The sequence below is a fragment of the Salvelinus alpinus genome, chromosome 20 (assembly GCF_045679555.1).
Source record: "Salvelinus alpinus chromosome 20, SLU_Salpinus.1, whole genome shotgun sequence".
NCBI lineage: Eukaryota > Metazoa > Chordata > Actinopteri > Salmoniformes > Salmonidae > Salvelinus > Salvelinus alpinus.
The window spans coordinates 41,653,563-41,672,004 of record NC_092105.1 but is presented as its reverse complement, the minus strand read 5'-3'; the positions used below and the strand labels follow the sequence as shown (position 1 = coordinate 41,672,004).

The 18,442-nt window shown below is 43.9% G+C and overlaps 1 protein-coding gene across 4 annotated transcripts in view; it reads left to right on the top strand.

Annotated features, from left to right (window-relative positions):
* LOC139546905 (sodium-driven chloride bicarbonate exchanger-like) overlaps positions 1–18,164 on the top strand; it is a 45,661-nt gene extending 27,497 nt beyond the window's left edge. For 3 of the 4 annotated variants that reach the window (XM_071355833.1, XM_071355836.1, XM_071355834.1), the window contains 21 exons: positions 409–569; positions 858–1,046; positions 3,414–3,505; positions 5,210–5,367; positions 5,685–5,772; positions 5,868–6,014; positions 6,129–6,226; positions 6,854–7,028; positions 7,251–7,384; positions 8,598–8,843; positions 9,007–9,112; positions 9,560–9,721; positions 10,152–10,265; positions 10,386–10,547; positions 10,842–11,093; positions 11,351–11,419; positions 13,636–13,809; positions 14,076–14,198; positions 15,829–15,896; positions 16,021–16,125; positions 17,547–18,164. In XM_071355833.1, coding sequence (XP_071211934.1) covers positions 409–569; positions 858–1,046; positions 3,414–3,505; positions 5,210–5,367; positions 5,685–5,772; positions 5,868–6,014; positions 6,129–6,226; positions 6,854–7,028; positions 7,251–7,384; positions 8,598–8,843; positions 9,007–9,112; positions 9,560–9,721; positions 10,152–10,265; positions 10,386–10,547; positions 10,842–11,093; positions 11,351–11,419; positions 13,636–13,809; positions 14,076–14,198; positions 15,829–15,896; positions 16,021–16,125; positions 17,547–17,628 — 2,905 coding nt within the window. In that variant the 3' untranslated portion in view covers positions 17,629–18,164. Of the gene's footprint in view, positions 1–408; positions 570–857; positions 1,047–3,413; positions 3,506–5,209; positions 5,368–5,684; positions 5,773–5,867; positions 6,015–6,128; positions 6,227–6,853; positions 7,029–7,250; positions 7,385–8,597; positions 8,844–9,006; positions 9,113–9,559; positions 9,722–10,151; positions 10,266–10,385; positions 10,548–10,841; positions 11,094–11,350; positions 11,420–13,635; positions 13,810–14,075; positions 14,199–15,828; positions 15,897–16,020; positions 16,126–16,558; positions 16,596–17,546 lie in introns of all 4 variants that reach the window. The other variant, XM_071355835.1, reaches the window with a different exon arrangement.
* Positions 18,165–18,442: the final 278 nt, after the last annotated feature.

Here is an 18,442-nt window from a genome sequence, read left to right as displayed (position 1 = left end):
TTGGTTCCAGGTAGAACCCTTTTGGGTTCCATTTAGAACCCTCTGTCGAAACCTGGAACCAAAAAGGGTTCTTCAAAGGCTTCTCCTATGGGGACAGCCGAAGAACCCTTTTACAAAGGATCTCAGTTATTTAACAAGGGAAATTGGGTGCAGGTGCGCTCAGAGCATAGAGATATATAGAGATCTCTAGTGCACAAAAGCCTGTATAATATGGGCAGCTCCATTTGAGGACTGAAATGTAGCGATCACTACATATCTCTATGGCTCCTGCAATTTTAGAGACAGTTAACAAAAAAGTGCAATTAAAGGAACAGTTAGCGAAAAAGTGTGAGAAAAAACAAGGGCCTTTTCTACAGTTCTAGACCACACGTTCTTTTCTAAGAGTGTGGGCATTTGTGCATTATACAGGTGGCTGAAGTTTGAGGAGGATGTGGAGGATGGAGGGGAGCGCTGGAGTAAGCCCTACGTGGCCACGCTGTCCCTGCACAGCCTGTTCGAGCTGCGCAGCTGCATCCTCAATGGCGTCGTGCTGCTTGACATGAGGGCCAACTCCGTGGAGGAGGTAGCAGGTACTGTAGAGCACAGAGAGGCATCTGGAATTACCCCGTACACCTTTGTCGTATTCATTAGTACATACCGTAGCAAAAGGATTTGGGTGAAACAAAAATCGGCATTTCTTATTGGACAGTTGCAGCTAGGTCCCTCACCGTTTTGGCTCGTTTGCTTCTGTTCTGTTCCTAGTGAATACGACCCTGTTCTATGATCTTCATTGTACAATTGTAAACATTGCAATCGGAATGTAATGGACGGTTTCCTAGTTGCTGTTGAACTGTTGACTGTGTGGTCCTGTTTGTCAGACATGGTGTTGGACCAGCAGGAGACCACAGGTCCACTGGGGGAAGAGGTGAGGAGGAAGGTGAGAGAGGCCCTCCTCAAAACGCACCATCACCAGAACCAGAAGAAGTTGGCCAACCGCATCCCCATTGTCCGCTCCTTCGCTGACATTGGCAAGAAGCAGTCCGAGCCCCACTCCATGGACAAGAACGGTCAGTAACAGGCATCCCTCTGCTTAGGGTTGCATAATTCCTCTAACCTTCCCAAAATTCCCAGGTTTTCTAGAAATCTTAGTTGGAAGATTCCTGGCATCAGGAGGGAATAAGCAGGGAATGCGTGAATCCTCCAACCAGGATTTCTGGAAAACCTGGGGATTCTGGGAAAGTTACCTGGAATTCAGCAACCCTACTACTGCTACATTAATGGTTATAGATGACTGCACGTTTTTCAGTTCTCCTCACTTTGTACTGCTGGTCATAGAAACATTGAAACTGGAAGTAATCTTTATTGTAAGTAGTGCTCTCAGTCATCCCATGTGGATACTTTTCTCATTCTACATTACATTGTCCATGTATGACCTTCTTTTCAGTGTCTCAGTGTGACTCTCTTCTCTTGTTTCCTTGTGTGCATGTGTGTGTGTTTGTTTGTGTGTTTGTTTGTGTGTATACGTGGGTGGATGTATGTGTGTGTGTCTGGCAGGCGGTCCATCACTCTGTTCTACCTTTAAGTCCTCCTTCTGGGGCTCATTTATGGCAGCGGGGTCTAGGAGTGACAGGCAGGTCACACCCTGCACCCCATGGCCGCTCTGTTGTCCCCAGTGTGTCTCCTCCTCCATCTCCTCTCCACTCCCGACCTCATCCACCACCCGCCCCCCTCCAGCCACTCCACAACCAGGCCCCAGACCACAGAAACAGGGTCCCAGAACCCAGACTGATATCCAGCCCGTGGACAAAGAGGACGACCCGGACCCAGGCAACTCTTAAACCTTGACAGAACCTTTCTCTACTGCTAGCACTTCCTAAAACATAACTTGTAAAGGTGGTAATCTCAAAGTTGTTTCCATCAGTAATAGTTAGAGGTTGTGTTTTGTACTTCAGATACTTTAATGAAGTCAGTAGTAGTCCATCAGGTGAGAAAGTGTATAGTATATAGACAATAACTCATATCATATGAGACGTACATTGTATTTTATCGAGCACAATGAGAAATCGGTGGAAGTGACTAGATATAGCGCTCTCAACGGGGATAAAGTTGAAGGAGCTGCTTGAAAGAGTTGCTGAACTTATCATTGACATTAACATCGACTATATATTCATTTATATCTTTTAAAATTTCAGACTATGTTAAAGTATGGCGATAGGGTGTAGGCCTAAAAAGTGTAGAAGATGTTAACAGAACAATATTCAGAAGAAAAAAGGGCCTGAGCAGCGGTGTTCACTGATAATAGGGTTGTGGGTTCGTTTCCCACGGGGGACCCGTACGGGGAAAAAAAAAAAAAAAGTGTGCGCTCATTACCGTAAGTCGCTCTGGATACGGTCTGCTAAATTACTAAAATGTCAATGTAAAATAATAAGGAACCTTTATGTTCTCTTGCGAATGATACCTCATTGAGAATGTCCATCACCTTTTACAGGAATTATGTTTCGGAAGCAAGTTTGCCAGTGTTCCACATGCCAATTTTGAAACATGAAGAACACCCAAAACCCTTTAAGCTAATCATTTGCGGTAATTTTAATTCAGAGTGGTTTGTCACAGGCACATTCATTCTAGTAGAGTTATGCAAAAGCTCAATGAAGAGCGGCAACAGTGAGTGCGTGACTAATAAACAAGACCAGTGCCCATGTTAGTGACGGCACCCTCCTGCTCATTGCAAGTACTAACATTTACATCTAAAGGGTTTGTCGCTGTGGTGTTTCTTCATGGGCAGCAGCAGCTGACTCTGTAAATTGCTTTTAGACTTAGCCCTCTCATTGACTTCATGTGGAAATATGAGTCGAAATTAACCTTTGCAAGGCATGCTTTTATTTCTGATTCTCTTGATTCAGATGCAACCGTTAGTCACTGGTAGTTTCCACTGGCTTGTGAACGGATCAAACACTGAAATTAGTATTTATCTGTGCCCTTCACAAATCAAAATTAATCCTTTGGATTTAAATCCTTCTTGCTCTACTCTGGCAGCTGTGGGCTAATTTCGTGTTTGCGTCGGTCAGTCTCCTTGACACAATGATAATGGCGAAATCCTAATGGACAAGCTTCATCCACCCATCCTCACCAAGGCCATCCATGACTTCCATCCTTCACCATGCAGCCACTCTTAGGCTTTATCTTCTGTCCTCTCTTGGGATCTGCACTAAATAAGGGTACTTTGCCAATGTCTGATAAATCCCAGATTACTTCAACCTTAGAGTGCAAATCTATAGATTACCAAAGCATTTTTGGTCATTTTGGTAGGCCAAGAGCTCTCTCTCTCTGTGATTTATTAACATTGGCGCCTGCACTGCCATGAAACCCTGGTGTTGGTCTGATATAGAGGTTTTAGTAGTTGACTTATTGGTCTCTGTCATCTCTGTTTGATCCAGGTCAGGCGATTTCTCCCCAGACCTCTCTGCCCGTCCCCAATGATGGCAAAGCTGAAGTGAGCAGAGAGAACAGCGCTGTGGACTTCAGTAAGGTACAGTAAGACATTCTTACTATCAGGTCCCCCCTCTTATTCATTATGCTTTAAAGGCAAAACCAATCCTAGATCAGCACTCCCAAGTCTGAGACGATTTATGAATACGGGCCTTGACGTACTAGTATACTACAGTACGACATACTCAATATACCAGCTCTGGCAGTTCAAGTGTGTATGAACACAGTCATTTGTTCCATTTTCATTGATTTTTTCTATGTATTGCTTGAAATAATGGTTTCAACCATAAACTATTATTATAACCATGCTACAAACATAGCAAGCCAGTCATCTCACTCACACTGCCATTAGCACTGTAGATTATAGTAGGACAGCGAGAGTTTCCCTTACCTCTGAATCCTACAATGATAACCTTTTGTTCAGAGCCTTTTGCTCTTGTTCTGGTACTTTATTTGAGCTGCCTAATGTGGTTGAACTCGCCCCAAAAGCAATTTTAGAAAAGACCGTGTGATCAAAATCGAACCATAATTAGAATACAACCGGATATTTTTAGACAAAGCTTAATGGAGAGTAATGTTTGTTCCAGGTGTTCTGGATGTTTGAAATGCATATTTAACGTACTTAGGCCTACGTATATTTGAACTGTACACTATAATGATAACACATTAACCTGTGTCGTGACAAGGGCTGGTCTAGTGGTAGTGCTGGTGCCCTCGGACCACACATTGCCCCTGGAGGCATGGGTTCAACCATTGACCGTGCTACTTTCCAGTCTATGTCCCAATCACTTCTTCACTGTATCTATGAACATAAATAATGTATTTAACTCAGTATCTGCTGCATGTCATTATCCATACTCCTCAGTCAGGAGGCAGAAGCCCATATTACGTATTTATTGGCCCATGATACTATTAAAATTACATTTGCTAAGTGCATCAATCTGTTCCACATTGCATGGGATGAGTTTTGCTGAATACCATCACTACATGATATTCTTGTTAGTTAGCAGTTAGCGTGGTGTTTATAACTGGGACTCTGATGCCCCTACTGCTTCCACTTAATGTTACAGCACTTCCATTTGACGCAGTGCAGCTCGAAAGCAGACAGACAGACAGGATCGCAGCAGAATAGTGATAGGAGGATCAGTTAGCAGGCAGTCAGGCAGGCTCAGGTCTGGATGGACGTGTCACTGCGGGGGCAGACAGGGTATCAAGGAGATGATAACCTCTGGAAATGTTATGTAACTGATAATACCACTTTAGGCTGATGATGGCAATCTGCTGTAATATTTCATCATAACACATGGTTAAATGTATGTTGTGATGGTAATGTTATTAAATATATGAAATAGGGTCCAGTTGGCCAATCTATTATCTATCTTAAGCCATTAACAGGATATTAATTACAAAAACACATAAGGTTCCAAAATTCTGGTAACTATCCCAAAATTCTCAGGTTTTCCAGTACCGGTAATCCTGGTTGGACAATTCCCCGAATCAGGAGGGAATAAGAAGGCAAATAGAAATCCAGGGAATTTGGTGAAAGTTACCAGAATTTTGCAACCCTAGTCACAGCGGGGAACAACAGTAGGGATTCAGTTATATTTGTTTTCGCGAAGGTATTTCATACATCTGCATTTCTTTTCCTATGAGTTGCGATATTCATAAAGTAAAATGCACCATTTAGACTTCAGTCTAAAAACGCTCAACTAATGACTGCGTATTCTATCCTGCGTCCGTGTAGATAGACCTCCATTTCATGAAGAAGATTCCGCCGGGAGCGGAAGCGTCCAACGTGTTGGTGGGCGAGGCGGAGTTCCTAGACAAGCCTGTGGTGGCGTTTGTACGCCTCTCACCTGCGGTCATGCTCAACGGGCTGGCTGAGGTCCCCATCGTTACCAGGTTAGAAATACTGTGGCAAAATTGCAGTAACTTTCTCAAAAATCCCAGGTTTTCCAGAAATCTGGGTTAGAAGATTCCCTGGAATCAGGAATAAGTAGGAAATCCGAGGTATCCTCCGACCTAGATTCCTGGAAACCTGGGATTTTTGAGAAAGATACTGAAGTTTCGCAACCCTACTTCCAATTAGTCTGTCATTATGGTCTCCTGTCTATGACTAACGTTATGGCCTTCTTAATCCTTTTTGGGCTGAACCTAACTGTCTCTTCACCGCTCTGTCTGACTCTTATTGTGGCCCTCGTTTTATCTACCACCGTTAGGTTCTTGTTCATTCTGCTGGGGCCTCTTGGGAAAGGGCCACAGTACCATGAGATTGGCCGGTCCATTGCAACTCTCATGACAGACGAGGTAAGACGGCCTCTCCAGTGGTGAACATAGTTGTTGGGCACGACCGAACGAACCAGTCAATTAATGACTGAATTTCCATTATTCTTCATTCCAAGGTTTTCCATGATGTCGCCTACAAAGCAAAGGACCGCAATGATCTGATTGCTGGAATCGATGAGTTCCTTGACCAAGTGACTGTCCTGCCACCGGGGGAGTGGGATCCCTCTATAAGAATAGAGCCACCAAAAAACGTACCGTCTCAAGTGAGTTTAGCCCCTTCATTAAAAACAAGTCTTTCGTCAGTGGACATACGAATCACAGCAATGTCTTTCATTTGAAAAAGGAAAGAAATAACAGATGTGGTGTTTGAAAAACAGGAGAAGAGGAGGAGTGCAGCACAGTGCGGCACAGACCCAGGGGATGAAGAGGAGGAGGACGAGGGACATGGGGGTCCGGAGCTGCAGCGGACAGGACGGTAGGTGGGTTGGTGCAGGGGGGGGGGGGGGGGGGGTGTTACCAGGGACTTAGAGAGTGTGTGCTATGGGAGCCTGGATGTATATGTGGTTGTGGTTGTGTATTATGCGGTTGTCTATTATGTGGTTGTGGTTGTGTATTATGTGGTTGTGGTTGTGTATTAAGAAAGAAAGACAGATAAAAAAAAAAAAGGTTTCTCTCCTGCTTTTTGAAACATCTATCTACGGAACATTGGACAGAGGCCAGGTTTGCTATTGCCACTGAACTCCCTCCCAGGTGACTGTGTGCAGTTCATGCAAAGGTTTCCATAGCAACCTACTGCAGTGAGCTCCCAATTGCCTTGGCTATATTCTGCAACAGGGGCATTAGCTCATGCTAAGTCATCCCTCACGACTGTGTCTATTTTATGCACTTTAAGTAGTGTGAGGAGAGTAACACATTAAGTCCAGGTGTAGAGGGGGAAAATAAAAAAAGAAAGGCTCCAGCTACAAGCTGAATGCACACCTCACCACGAGACAGCAGGTTACCCATGTGGTTGTAGCTTCATTCAATCATTAGGAAAAAAATGCAATACATAACCGTATTAATGCAATCCACTATTTTCTCCATGGCGTTATAATATTTCCAGATTCTGTGGTGGTCTCCTGTTGGACATCAAACGCAAGGCGCCACACTACCTGTCTGACTACACAGACGCTGTCAGCCTGCAGTGCTTGGCCTCCTTTCTCTTCCTGTACTGTGCATGCATGTCGCCTGTCATCACGTTCGGGGGCCTACTAGGAGAGGCAACAGAAGGACGCATAGTAAGACACCATGGTTTCATCCCAAATGGCTCCCTATTCCCTACATAGTGCACTACTTTTGGGCCATGGTCAAAAGTAGTGCACTGTATAGGGAATCGGGAGCCATTTGTATGCAGCCCATCCCTTTCGAATACACAGTGCTAGAATGAAAAAAACTATTTGAGATTGATTGAAGTTCAGCTTTTCTTACTAATAGATTTCCTCTGCATTTGTTTCCCGCAGAGTGCAATCGAATCGCTTTTTGGCGCCTCAATGACGGGAATAGCCTATTCCCTGTTTGCTGGCCAGCCACTCACCATTTTGGGCAGCACAGGGCCTGTACTGGTGTTTGAGAAGATATTGTACAAATTCTGCAAGTAAGTTTGAGTAAAACACTGTCGTTGTAATTCTATAACACCCATGTGATGAATCATCTATAGCCCACTGCTCTCAGGCCATTTCTGTATCTGTACCCACATCTCAGATAATCTGTGATTAGATTGTGTTATGATCTTCTGTCCTTATAACAATAGCAATATAGGATGACCGTGTGCTATCTATAAGTGCTATTTATATCCTTAAATGGTTCTTCGGCTGTCCCCATAGGAGAACCCTATGAAGAAACCTTATTGTTTCCAGGTAAAACCATTCCATCTACCTGAAACCAAAAAGGGTTCTCCTATGGGGACAGCCGAAGAACACTTTTGGAACCTTTTTTTTTCTCAGAGTGTACTGCCAAAATATATGGATCATTTAATGATCTATACTTCTTTAAAGTATTAAAATAACATAATGATGGCCTCAGATGCACTATATTCTGCAGATAGATAGATATATACAGGTAACTGCCAACATAAAGGAAACACCAACATAAAGTGTCTTAGTAGGGCATTGGGCCACCGAGCCAGATCAGCTTCAATGCACCTTGGCATAGATTCTAAGAGTGTCTGGAACTCTACTGGAGGGATGCGACATCATTCTTCCACCAGAAATTCCATCATTTGGTGTTTTGTTGATGGTGGTGGAAAACGCTGTCTCAGGAACCGCTCCAGAATCTCCCATAAGTGTTCAATTGGGTTGAGATCATGCTCATCAAACCATTCAGTGACCACTCGTGCCCTTGTCATCCCATGGGGGCATAGCCATGGTAGACGGAATAATGGCCTGCCAGCAGTTTTATACATGACCCTAAGCATGATGGGATGTTAATTGCTTAATTAACTCAGGAACCACACCTGTGTGGAAGCACCTGTTTTCAATATACTATGTGTCCCTCATTTACTCAAGTGTTTCCATTATTCTGCCAGATATCTGTAGATAGTGCATAGCATATCCCACAGATGTTGTCATATATGAGGTGGCAGGTAGCCTAGTGGTTAGAGCGTTGGGCCAGTAACTGAAAGGTTGCTAGGTCAAATCCCCAAGCTGATGAGGTAAAAAATAGATTGTTATGCCCCTGAACAAGGCAGTTAACCCACTGTTCATAGGCTGTCATTGTAAATAAGAGTTTGTTCTTAACTGACTTGCCTAGTTAAATAAAGGTTAAGTGTAAGGTATTAGATTGCAGTGATGTTTTAACTCTGTCCTCAGGGAGTATGGATTATCCTACCTCTCACTGAGAACCTGTATAGGGCTGTGGACAGCGTTCCTCTGCCTGGTCCTAGTGGCCACAGACGCCAGCTCCCTGGTCTGTTACATCACACGCTTCACAGAGGAGGCCTTCGCCTCGCTCATCTGCATCATCTTCATCTACGAGGCCTTGGAGAAGCTCATCCACCTGGGGGAACACTACCCCATCAACATGAATAACAACCTGGACAAACTCACACAGTACTCGTACGTTTGCACTCACTCCATTGAAAGTGCCTTTTTAATCCAGAACTAGGCATAATCTGTGTCCAGGAAAACATTCCTTAGAGTTCTGAACGAAAGTAATATCTTGATTTGAGATGATTGTGAGGGAGGGATTTGACGGTGAAGTGTTCCATTGTTTCTATAGGTGTTCATGTGTTGAACCTCCGGATCCAAGCAATGCCACCGTACGGTACTGGGAGCAGAACAACATCACTGCTTCTGAGGTGTACTGGGAGGCACTCGAGGTTAAGGTACCGTATACGAGTGTCTAGTTAAACCTGTGGAATCTATGGAAAGGATCAAGCAACATTCAGAGGAGTTCATCTGGGTCAGGTCTCGTGTTCCCGAGAAAAAACCCTAGCCTTCTAGTACATGAAGGACAACAGTTTGTGGTTTAATAAACTCAATTAGAGAGCAAAAACAGGTGTTCCGCACAAAGTGGCATACTCTCCCAGATGGAGCTGGTCCTGTGCAGAAGATTAAGGACATGTGGTGGGCTGGATTATTCTGGATTACCCCATGCCAAATCACCATAAAAGCACATTTTTAGTATTAATGTTGCTTTTTGTGGACAAGGGATGCTCTTAATCCAAGGCCCTTTTAACCAAAAGGATTTTGTAATTTACTGCATTGTCATGCACTATTAATTCCACTTAGCGTAGGGCAGACCAATCACCCTCCTCTACCTGTTGTTGCAGGACTGCATGGAGAAAAGAGGAGAGTTTGTGGGCAGTGCCTGTGGCCCTCACGGACCCTATATTCCAGATGTTCTCTTCTGGTCCGTGGTTCTCTTCTTCTCCACTGTCTTCATGTCAGCTTTCCTCAAAGAGTTCAAGTTCAGCCGTTACTTCCCCACCAAGGTGAGGCAGCAGACCCAGATCCTACTGTAATCCCACTGGTTTCTATCTATTATGCGTGTGTAGACTGCAGACAAGGTTTCTGTCCTTCTGCTGAGGTTTACGGTGCAGGGGAGCACTCTAGTGGTCATATGTGAGTACTGTGTGATTATGGTAGTTCAAAGCAAATTAGTAATAAAACAAGGTTTTTAATTAAGAAATGTGTCATGCCTCCCCCACTTTCTTTGGATTCTATTATGATTTAAGGCAGCGCCACTTATCCCGATGTTTGGCCACGGACGCCCCCCCCCCCCCCTTTTCCGGAGAATTGAATCCACAACCGTGGTGCTCAGTGTTTGAGTGCCCTGTGCAATTTGTGATTGATATTGAACAATGACATAGATGGTCCCTGTACTAAGACCAGACGGTTGACATGCACCCCTCTCTTGCACAGTTGAGAGCTGTCATCAGTGACTTTGCTGTGTTCATCACCATCTTTACCATGGTACTGGTGGACTACGCCTTAGGGGTCCCATCTCCAAAACTAAAAGTCCCCAGTGTGTTCAAGGTGAGCTATATAACAAAGTATTACAAGATGATTATACATTTTGACTCAGAATACTGTACACCATGGACATGTGCCATGCTATGTAGATGCAATATTTAACAACAATCCAAATCCTTGTAGCCGACTAGAGATGACCGTGGTTGGTTGATCAGCCCGTTAGGCGGCAACCCTTGGTGGACCACCATCGTAACAGTGATCCCTGCTCTGCTCTGCACTATCCTCATCTTCATGGACCAACAGATCACCGCTGTCATCATCAACAGGAAGGAGCACAAACTAAAGGTATTGTAGGATACTGTAATGGCTCAGCTCAGCTCATACGGGAGGCTTTGTTCACCATAACCTGAATGTCCACTTTTTAGTTGGCTTTGATTTGGTGCATGTGTAGTTGATTGTCAAATAGCGTCCAGTACTGGTTGATATGGACTGAAAAAGTCCCTTTCAGAAATCTCTTTCTACTTGGGGAATTAGTTAACATTTTGACAATATTTTCCTGAACTATTATGAAATGTTGCCGACGCGGAATATTGAGTAGTGTATTCTCAGTTGTACTGTATTGTGTTTCCCTCCCCACAGAAAGGCTGTGGGTACCATTTGGACTTGTTTGTGGTGGGTGTCATGCTGGGGGTATGTTCCATCATGGGTTTGCCCTGGTTCGTGGCTGCCACCGTGCTCTCCATCTCCCACGTCAACAGTCTGAAGCTGGAGTCGGAGTGCTCGGCCCCCGGGGAACAACCCAAGTTCCTGGGAATCCGCGAGCAGCGCTTCACTGGCCTCATGATCTTCCTACTCATGGGCTGCTCGGTGTTCATGACCTCTGTGCTCCAGGTCAGATAGCTTCTCTGAGGAATATTGTGTTGGCTCTAGCTTCTGGACTGTCCAAAATCTGCTCCTATCGCAGTGTGATAAAAGTGTCTCTCATGCACAAGTTGTATTTATTTTGCACCCTGTGTATTAGTCTGCAGTGTCTCAAAGTGGACCGATATTTTACACTACGTTTTGTATAGTTGAATCTCACTTTTCAACCATTTCTTGGTTGATGCTTGTATGACTGAATCATTATATAATTTCTCTTGTCCCTTTAGTACATTCCCATGCCTGTGTTGTATGGAGTATTCCTGTACATGGGAGCATCTTCGCTCAGAGGAATACAGGTAGGAGATCACTAAACACACTCAGATGCAGTTTCTGTACAGTACATGACATTCATAGTCAACATTGACTTGTAAGGTGCAGGGCCGTGGTCGAGTGGGTAACAAGCCAGGCACAAGCGACATACACTGAGTATACAAAACATTCAGGACACCTGCTCTTTCCATGACATAGACTGACCAGGTGAATCCAGGTGAAAGCTATGATCCCTTATTGATGATCCCAATGCTGCTGGGTTTTTCACTCTCAACAGTTTCCAGTGTGTATGAAGAATGGTCCATCACCCAAAGGACATCAAATCAAATCAAATGTTATTTGTCACATGTGCCGAATACACCTTACAGTGAAATGCTAACTTACAAGCCCTTAACCAACAATGCAGTTTTAAGAAAAATAAGGGTTCGTTCCCGGGCTGTGTCACAACTGGCCATGATCGGGAGTCCCATAGGGCGGCGCACAATTGGCCCAGTGTTGTCCGGGTTAGAGGAGGGTTTGGCCGGGGGGGCTTTCCTTGGCTCATCTAGCGATTCCTTGTGGCGGGGCGGGCGCCTGCTGGCTTCCAGGTTAAGCGGGCGGGTGTTAAGAAGCGCGGTTTGGGTCATGTTTCGGGGGACGCGTGACTCAGGTCGCCTTCCGAGCCCGTTAGGGAGTTGCAGTGATGAGACAAGATCAAAATTGGGTAGAAAAAGGGGCTAAAATACAAAATATAAGAGTTGAGAAAGTATTAACTAAATTAACTAAAGTAAAAATAAAAGGGGAACAATATAATAACAATAACGAAGCAGGAGGTACCGTTACCGAGTCAATGTGTGGGGGTGGCAGGTTAGTCAAGGTAATTGAGGTAGTATGTACAGTACCAGTCAAAAGTTTGGACACACCTACATATTCAAGGGTTTTTCTTTATTTGTATTATTTTCTACATTGTAGAATAATAGTGAAGACATCAAAACTATGAAATAACAGATATGGAATAATTTAGTAACCAAAAAAGGGTTCAACAAATGAAAATATATTTCCGGATTACTGACTTTCATGTCTTAAAGCAGGGCTTTCCAACCCTGTTCCTGGAGAGCTACCTTCCTGTAGCTCGGTTTTTGCTCCAACCCTATTCTAGCACACCTGATTCTACTAATTAGGTAGTTGATGAGCTGAAATCAGGTTAGTTACAACTGGGGTTGGAGTGAAAAACCTACAGAAGGGTAGCTCTCCAGGAACAGGGTTGGAGAGCCCTGTCTTAAAGTAATGATGGACTGTTGTTTCTCTTTGCTTATTTGAGCTTTTCTTGCCATAATATGGACTTTGGTCTTTTATCAAATAGGGCTATCTTCTGTATACCACCCCTACCTTGTCACAACACAACTGATTGGCTCAAACACATTAAGAAGGAAAGAAATTCCACAAATGAACTTTCAACAAGGCAAACCTATTGAACTTAAATGCATTCCAGGTGACTACCTCATGAAACTGGTTGAGAGAATGCCAAAAGTGTGCAAAGCAATCATCAATGCAAATAGTCCGGGTAGCCATTTGATTGCCATGCGGTAGGAGAGAGAACAGTCTTTGACTAGGGTGGCTGGAGTCTTTGGCAATTTTTAGGACCTTCCTCTGACACCGCCTGGTATAAATGTCCTGGATGGTAGGAAGCTTGGCCCCAGGGATGTACTGGGCAGTACTCACTACCCGCTATAGCACCTTGCAGTCGGAGGACGAGAAGTTGCCAACCAGGCGGTGATATAACCAGCCAGGATGCTCTCGATGGTGCAACTGCAGAACTTGTTGAGGATCTGAGGACCCACGTCAAATCTTTTCAGTTTCCTGAGGGGGAATAGGCATTGTCATGCCCTCTTCACGACTGTTTTGATGTGTTTGGACAATGATAGTTTGTTGGTGATGTGGACACCAAGGAACTTGAAGCTTTCAACCTGCTCCACTACAGCCCCGTCGATGAGAATGGGGGCGGGCTCGGCCCTCCTTTTCCTGTTGTCCACGATCACCTCCGAGGTCTCTGACCTCCTCCCTATAGGCGGTTTCGTCGTTGTCGGCGATCAGGCCCAGGCAACTTGACACAACTGCGGGAAGCATTGGAGTCAACATGGGCCAGGATCCCTGTTGAACGCTTTCGACACCTTGTAGAGTCCATGCCTGATGAATTGAGGCTGTTCTGAATGCAAAGGGGGGGGGGGGTTGTAATGTAATCCATTGTTCTATTGCTTATCAGTTATTTGACCGTCTGAAGCTGTTTGGCATGCCAGCCAAGCACCAGCCTGACTTCATCTACCTGAGACACGTTCCCCTGAGGAAGGTCCATCTCTTCACCATCATCCAACTCAGCTGCCTGGTCATGCTCTGGGTCATCAAGACCTCCAATTATGCCATCGTCTTCCCCATGATGGTTAGCAAACATCTTTCTGCCTTATACAGTAGATTCATCTGGATGGGGTTATATGCCAAATATGCGAAGGCAATCTGGGTACATAGCTTTATTTGGCTGTTTTGTAGATTGAAGTAAGACAATGTCTTAAGTTATACATTATGAAACCTAGATGCCTTGATGCGCTAAAGAAACAGGAGATGGGCTGCTGCCCTACGGCTGGGACAAAAATTACTTCTGCAGATGATTCTGTCTGTATAGTAATGTAGAGTTTGTGTTCCTTGCAGGTGTTGGCTCTGGTGTTCATTAGGAAACTGATGGATTGCTTCTTCACCAAGAGAGAGATGAGCTGGCTGGATGATCTAATGCCAGAGAGTAAGAAGAAGAAACTGGAGGATGCTGAAGAAGAGGTATGAAACAGTGGAGGCTGCTGAGGGGAGGACGGCTCATAATAATGGCTGGAACGGAGCCAATGTAAAGGCACCAAACACATAGAAATCACGTGTTTGATTAATTTGATACCATTCCACTCATTCTGCTCCAGCCATTACCACGAGCACATCCTCCCCAATTCAGGTGGCATCAAACTCCTGTGGTATAAAAATAGCATCAAGGAAGATTAGCCCTTTGGTGGGCTAAAATAAACCCTAAAAATCAATACATAACACTAATATGCCATATATCTATCACGTTTCAAGGAGGACCCAGATACAGACAGTGTCAAAGAAACACAAGTTTATTTCTAATACAGGGGCAGGCAAACCAGGGGTCAGAAATCCAGAGAGGGTGCAAAGGGTCCAAAACGGCAGTCTCAGGGTCAGGGCAGGCAGGGGTCAATAAACCAGTGAGGTGGGGCAAGGTATAGAATAGCAGGCAGGCTCAGGGCAGACAGAAGGGTAAAAACCGGGAAGGACTAGAAAACAGGAGCAAGAAACAGACAGGAGCAGGGGAACAAACGCTGATAGGTTTCACTAACTGGCAACAGACAAACAGAGAACACAGGTATAAATACACAGGGGATAATGGGGAAGATGGGCACCTGGAGGGGGTGGAGACAAGCACAAAGACAGGTGAAACAGATCAGGGAGTGACAGTACCCCCCTCTAGGGGTCGCCACCTGGCGTCCTACCTGGGCACATATCTGGTTGACCGGGGTGCCGGCGTTGGAAATCCGCGATGAGGCCTGGGTCCAAGATGTCCGTGGCGGGACCCAGCACCTCTCCTTCGGGCTATAACCCTAGTAGTTGTGGGGCAATAGCAGCATGACATCCGGCTTGACATTCTTGGATCCCGGCCGGGAAGAGAAGGAGAAGTTGAACCGGGTGAACAGTAGGGCCCACCTAGCCTGCTTGGAATTGAGGCACTTGTGGAGATATTCCAGGTTCTTGTGGTCGGTCCACACAATGAATGGATGTTCTGCCCCCTCTAGCCAGTGCCTCCTCTCCTCCAACGCCATCTTCACACTGAGAAGCTCATGAATCCCCACATCGTAGTTCCTCTCCGTGGCGTTGAGGCGGTGGGAGAAGGCGGCGCAGGGATGTAACTTGAGGTCCAGGGGAAGCCAGGGTGCTGTAGCCCCGGATAAAGTGGCGATAAAAGTTGATGAATCCCAGGAAACGTTGCAGCTGTACTCTGGACATAGGCTGGGGCCAATCCACCACCTCTCTCACCTTCCTGGGATCCATCTGTACACTCCATGCAGCGATGATGTAAACCAGAAAGGGGATTGTGGATCGATGGAATTCGCACTTCTCTGCTTTTACAAAAAGCTGGTTCTCCTAGAGGGCGTTGGAGAACCTGTTGGAGAGCAAAGGTTTCACTAATAATTGGGAAGATGGGCGACACCTGGAGGAAGGTGGAGACAAGCACAAAGACAGGTGAACCAGATCAGGGTGTGACAATATCAGTAGATCATTTTTACTTGAGATATGTAACTTCCGTTGTAATGGTTCATCTCTGCGTGTGTTTTAACAAATGTATTACATAGAGTACTAGATATCACTAGTATAACAAGTTCTTGTTGATTTAATTAATCCTAAGGAGGAGGAGCAAAGTATTTTGGGAGAGGAAGATGGAGTAGTGCAAGTGCCGTTAGAAGGATATCAAAAGTAAGTCATCAGCCATTGTGAGTGAAAAAAATATGAATAGAATCACACTTCATGCTTCATTAGTAGTCAAATAGTTTACTAGATTGTTGTGAATTATTACGCATGATTATGTCTTGTTTTCTAGGAGTGAATCCGCACTCAACATCACTGATGAAATGTCCAAAGACTCTTTTGGAAACACGTGGAATGTCAACTCTGACAACTCTAAAAAAGAGCTAGACTCAAAAAGGTATTGATTTGCCTCAGTCGTGTTCATCCGAAATCAACACATTGATGTTGAAAACATCTCTTTGTTTTTTTCTCTTCTGTCCGTCTGTATAAAAAATGTATTAATATGAATCCGAATTTAAGATACATGCATGTAACTCAAACTGTCTTGCTAATTTCCCTGTGGCATCAGTTCATCTAGAATATCTCCATTTAGGATTCCTCCTTGAGTGTATTTGTGTCATAACCCATTAAAGAAACAAATAACATTTATGTGCCATTGAATCCATAGAATGCCTCATATTTACCAAGTGTAATGTTCATATAAAGGATTTTTAGGATATTGATACTGTAAGTCAATGCTACTGTAAACAAAATGGCTTGACGGTACATTTCAGAGCTGATGAGTTGTTCCATTTCTTGACTGTATTTTCCCATTCCATCTCTATCATAAGTTCCCTTATATCCTCATAGATGCTGAATCCCCCAAAGGTAAGCGTCTGATCCCCGTGCCCTTGCTTGCTCATCCTTAGTCTGTTTGGTCAGTTTTTTGAGAAAAAAAAATGTTAATAATATTTTTATCTTTGCATGATATGAGGCAGGACAGGAAAATGTCAATTTTTTTAATTGATCATTTGGTTGAAACTAGATGCTGCTTATTTTGCATTCTACAAATTGTCAAGTTACATTATAATTGTTTTACTTCATCAACACTGAGAGTGCACAGCTCTTAGAAACTATTTAATGACTGCCGGTGTTAGGCAAAGGTAAACATTATGGATGCTAAATCCATTACCTTTCCGCTGCTTGGAATATAAACCCAGCATATGACAGGCAGTGAAGAGTAAACATGCGCTCAGTTTAAAGTGACATGACTGAGACAGCAAGGATGTAAAGTGCATGTAGGAGCCATCTCTGAATGATGCTAACTGTATCAATCAGTCTCTGCTAGCATGCCATTCATCCTTTGACTGTATGCCTCAGCCAATGGCTGTGAAGGGCAGTTTGACAAGGAGCACTACAGTACAGCATGCTAGCTGTAGGCTCCGATACGCAACAGCTAGAGAGTGACTTATTATTAGTACATCTCTCCTGAGAACTGCTCTTTCATGAACATTGTCTGAGGTGTTGCCCTTCAGACCCCATACCTCTCAGCTGCCTGGAACATACAGTACAATACTATACATGTGAGTGGATTAGCATGTGGTTACTAAAGCATGTCAAATATGAACCTAATGTTAATGTAAAGCCCCTTCCCAACTAAGACATCAGTTGATGATACATTTGGGGGCAGTTTCCCGGACACTGATTAAGCCTAGTCCTGGACTAAAAAGCATGCTCAATGGAGAATCTTCATTGTTGGAGCTGGACAGCTGATCGGTATAAGCTACGTTCTGAAGCTGTATACTTGAAAGCACTAACAGCCAGTGTTTATACCCACAGCTTATCCAAGAACAGTGGAAGGAAACAAAAGAAAAGAAGAAAGATGCAGAAGGGCTGCTTCGACAGGGAGTCAAGTTTATGACGTTTCCCCCTTCACTGTGTTTTAAACAAATCAATATTGTGTGCCACAGTTTACCATTCCTTTATGTTTTGTCTTGTAAATCTTTGTGTGTTCAAAAGCTTAATACAGTATTTTTTAGTTGACGTGTCCAAAACTGCTTCTTTGTGAGGCAACCTAAAGACATTTATTTATTGTATGTATTTTGTATGTTTTTGTATTTTTTCCAGTATCATAATATTACAGTTGTTTGAAATTGATAAATTATCCAACTAGATAAATAATCAATTTAAAAGTTTGTGCAATACTGCAGTTAAAGACTATGAAAGCAAGTATATATATATATATATAATTGATGAATTCATCTAGGCAAAGTCAAAATGTACTTTATGCATGAAGTTTTATTTAATGAAGTATTATAAAATATACTGCATCTGCTTGAATTTCAAAACGCTATAAATGCGAAGAAAATCTACAGTATCTGTGTTTGAGCATTCGCATCATGATTTCAGCTTTTTGCAATTGTCTTTAAGCTTTGAATATTGTTAAAATGTATTACAAACCGGTTTGGTTTGGAGCGAGTAGTTGCATTCCGCTTTGCTCCACAGGTAGTATTACAGGTAGTATTACATTTCATTTCATTACAGTACAACAGTTTGATTTGTTTGATCTTAGCTGGCTACATAGCCGTCTTTGTATCCAAGATAATTGTGTAGTCTAGAGTAATTGTCGAGGTTACCTAGCCAGTTAGAGGTTACCTAGCCAGCTACACTTTCAAACAAAGTCAACAACGCAGCCACTGCTAGCTAGCCTATTTCACCAGCCAGCAGTACTATAT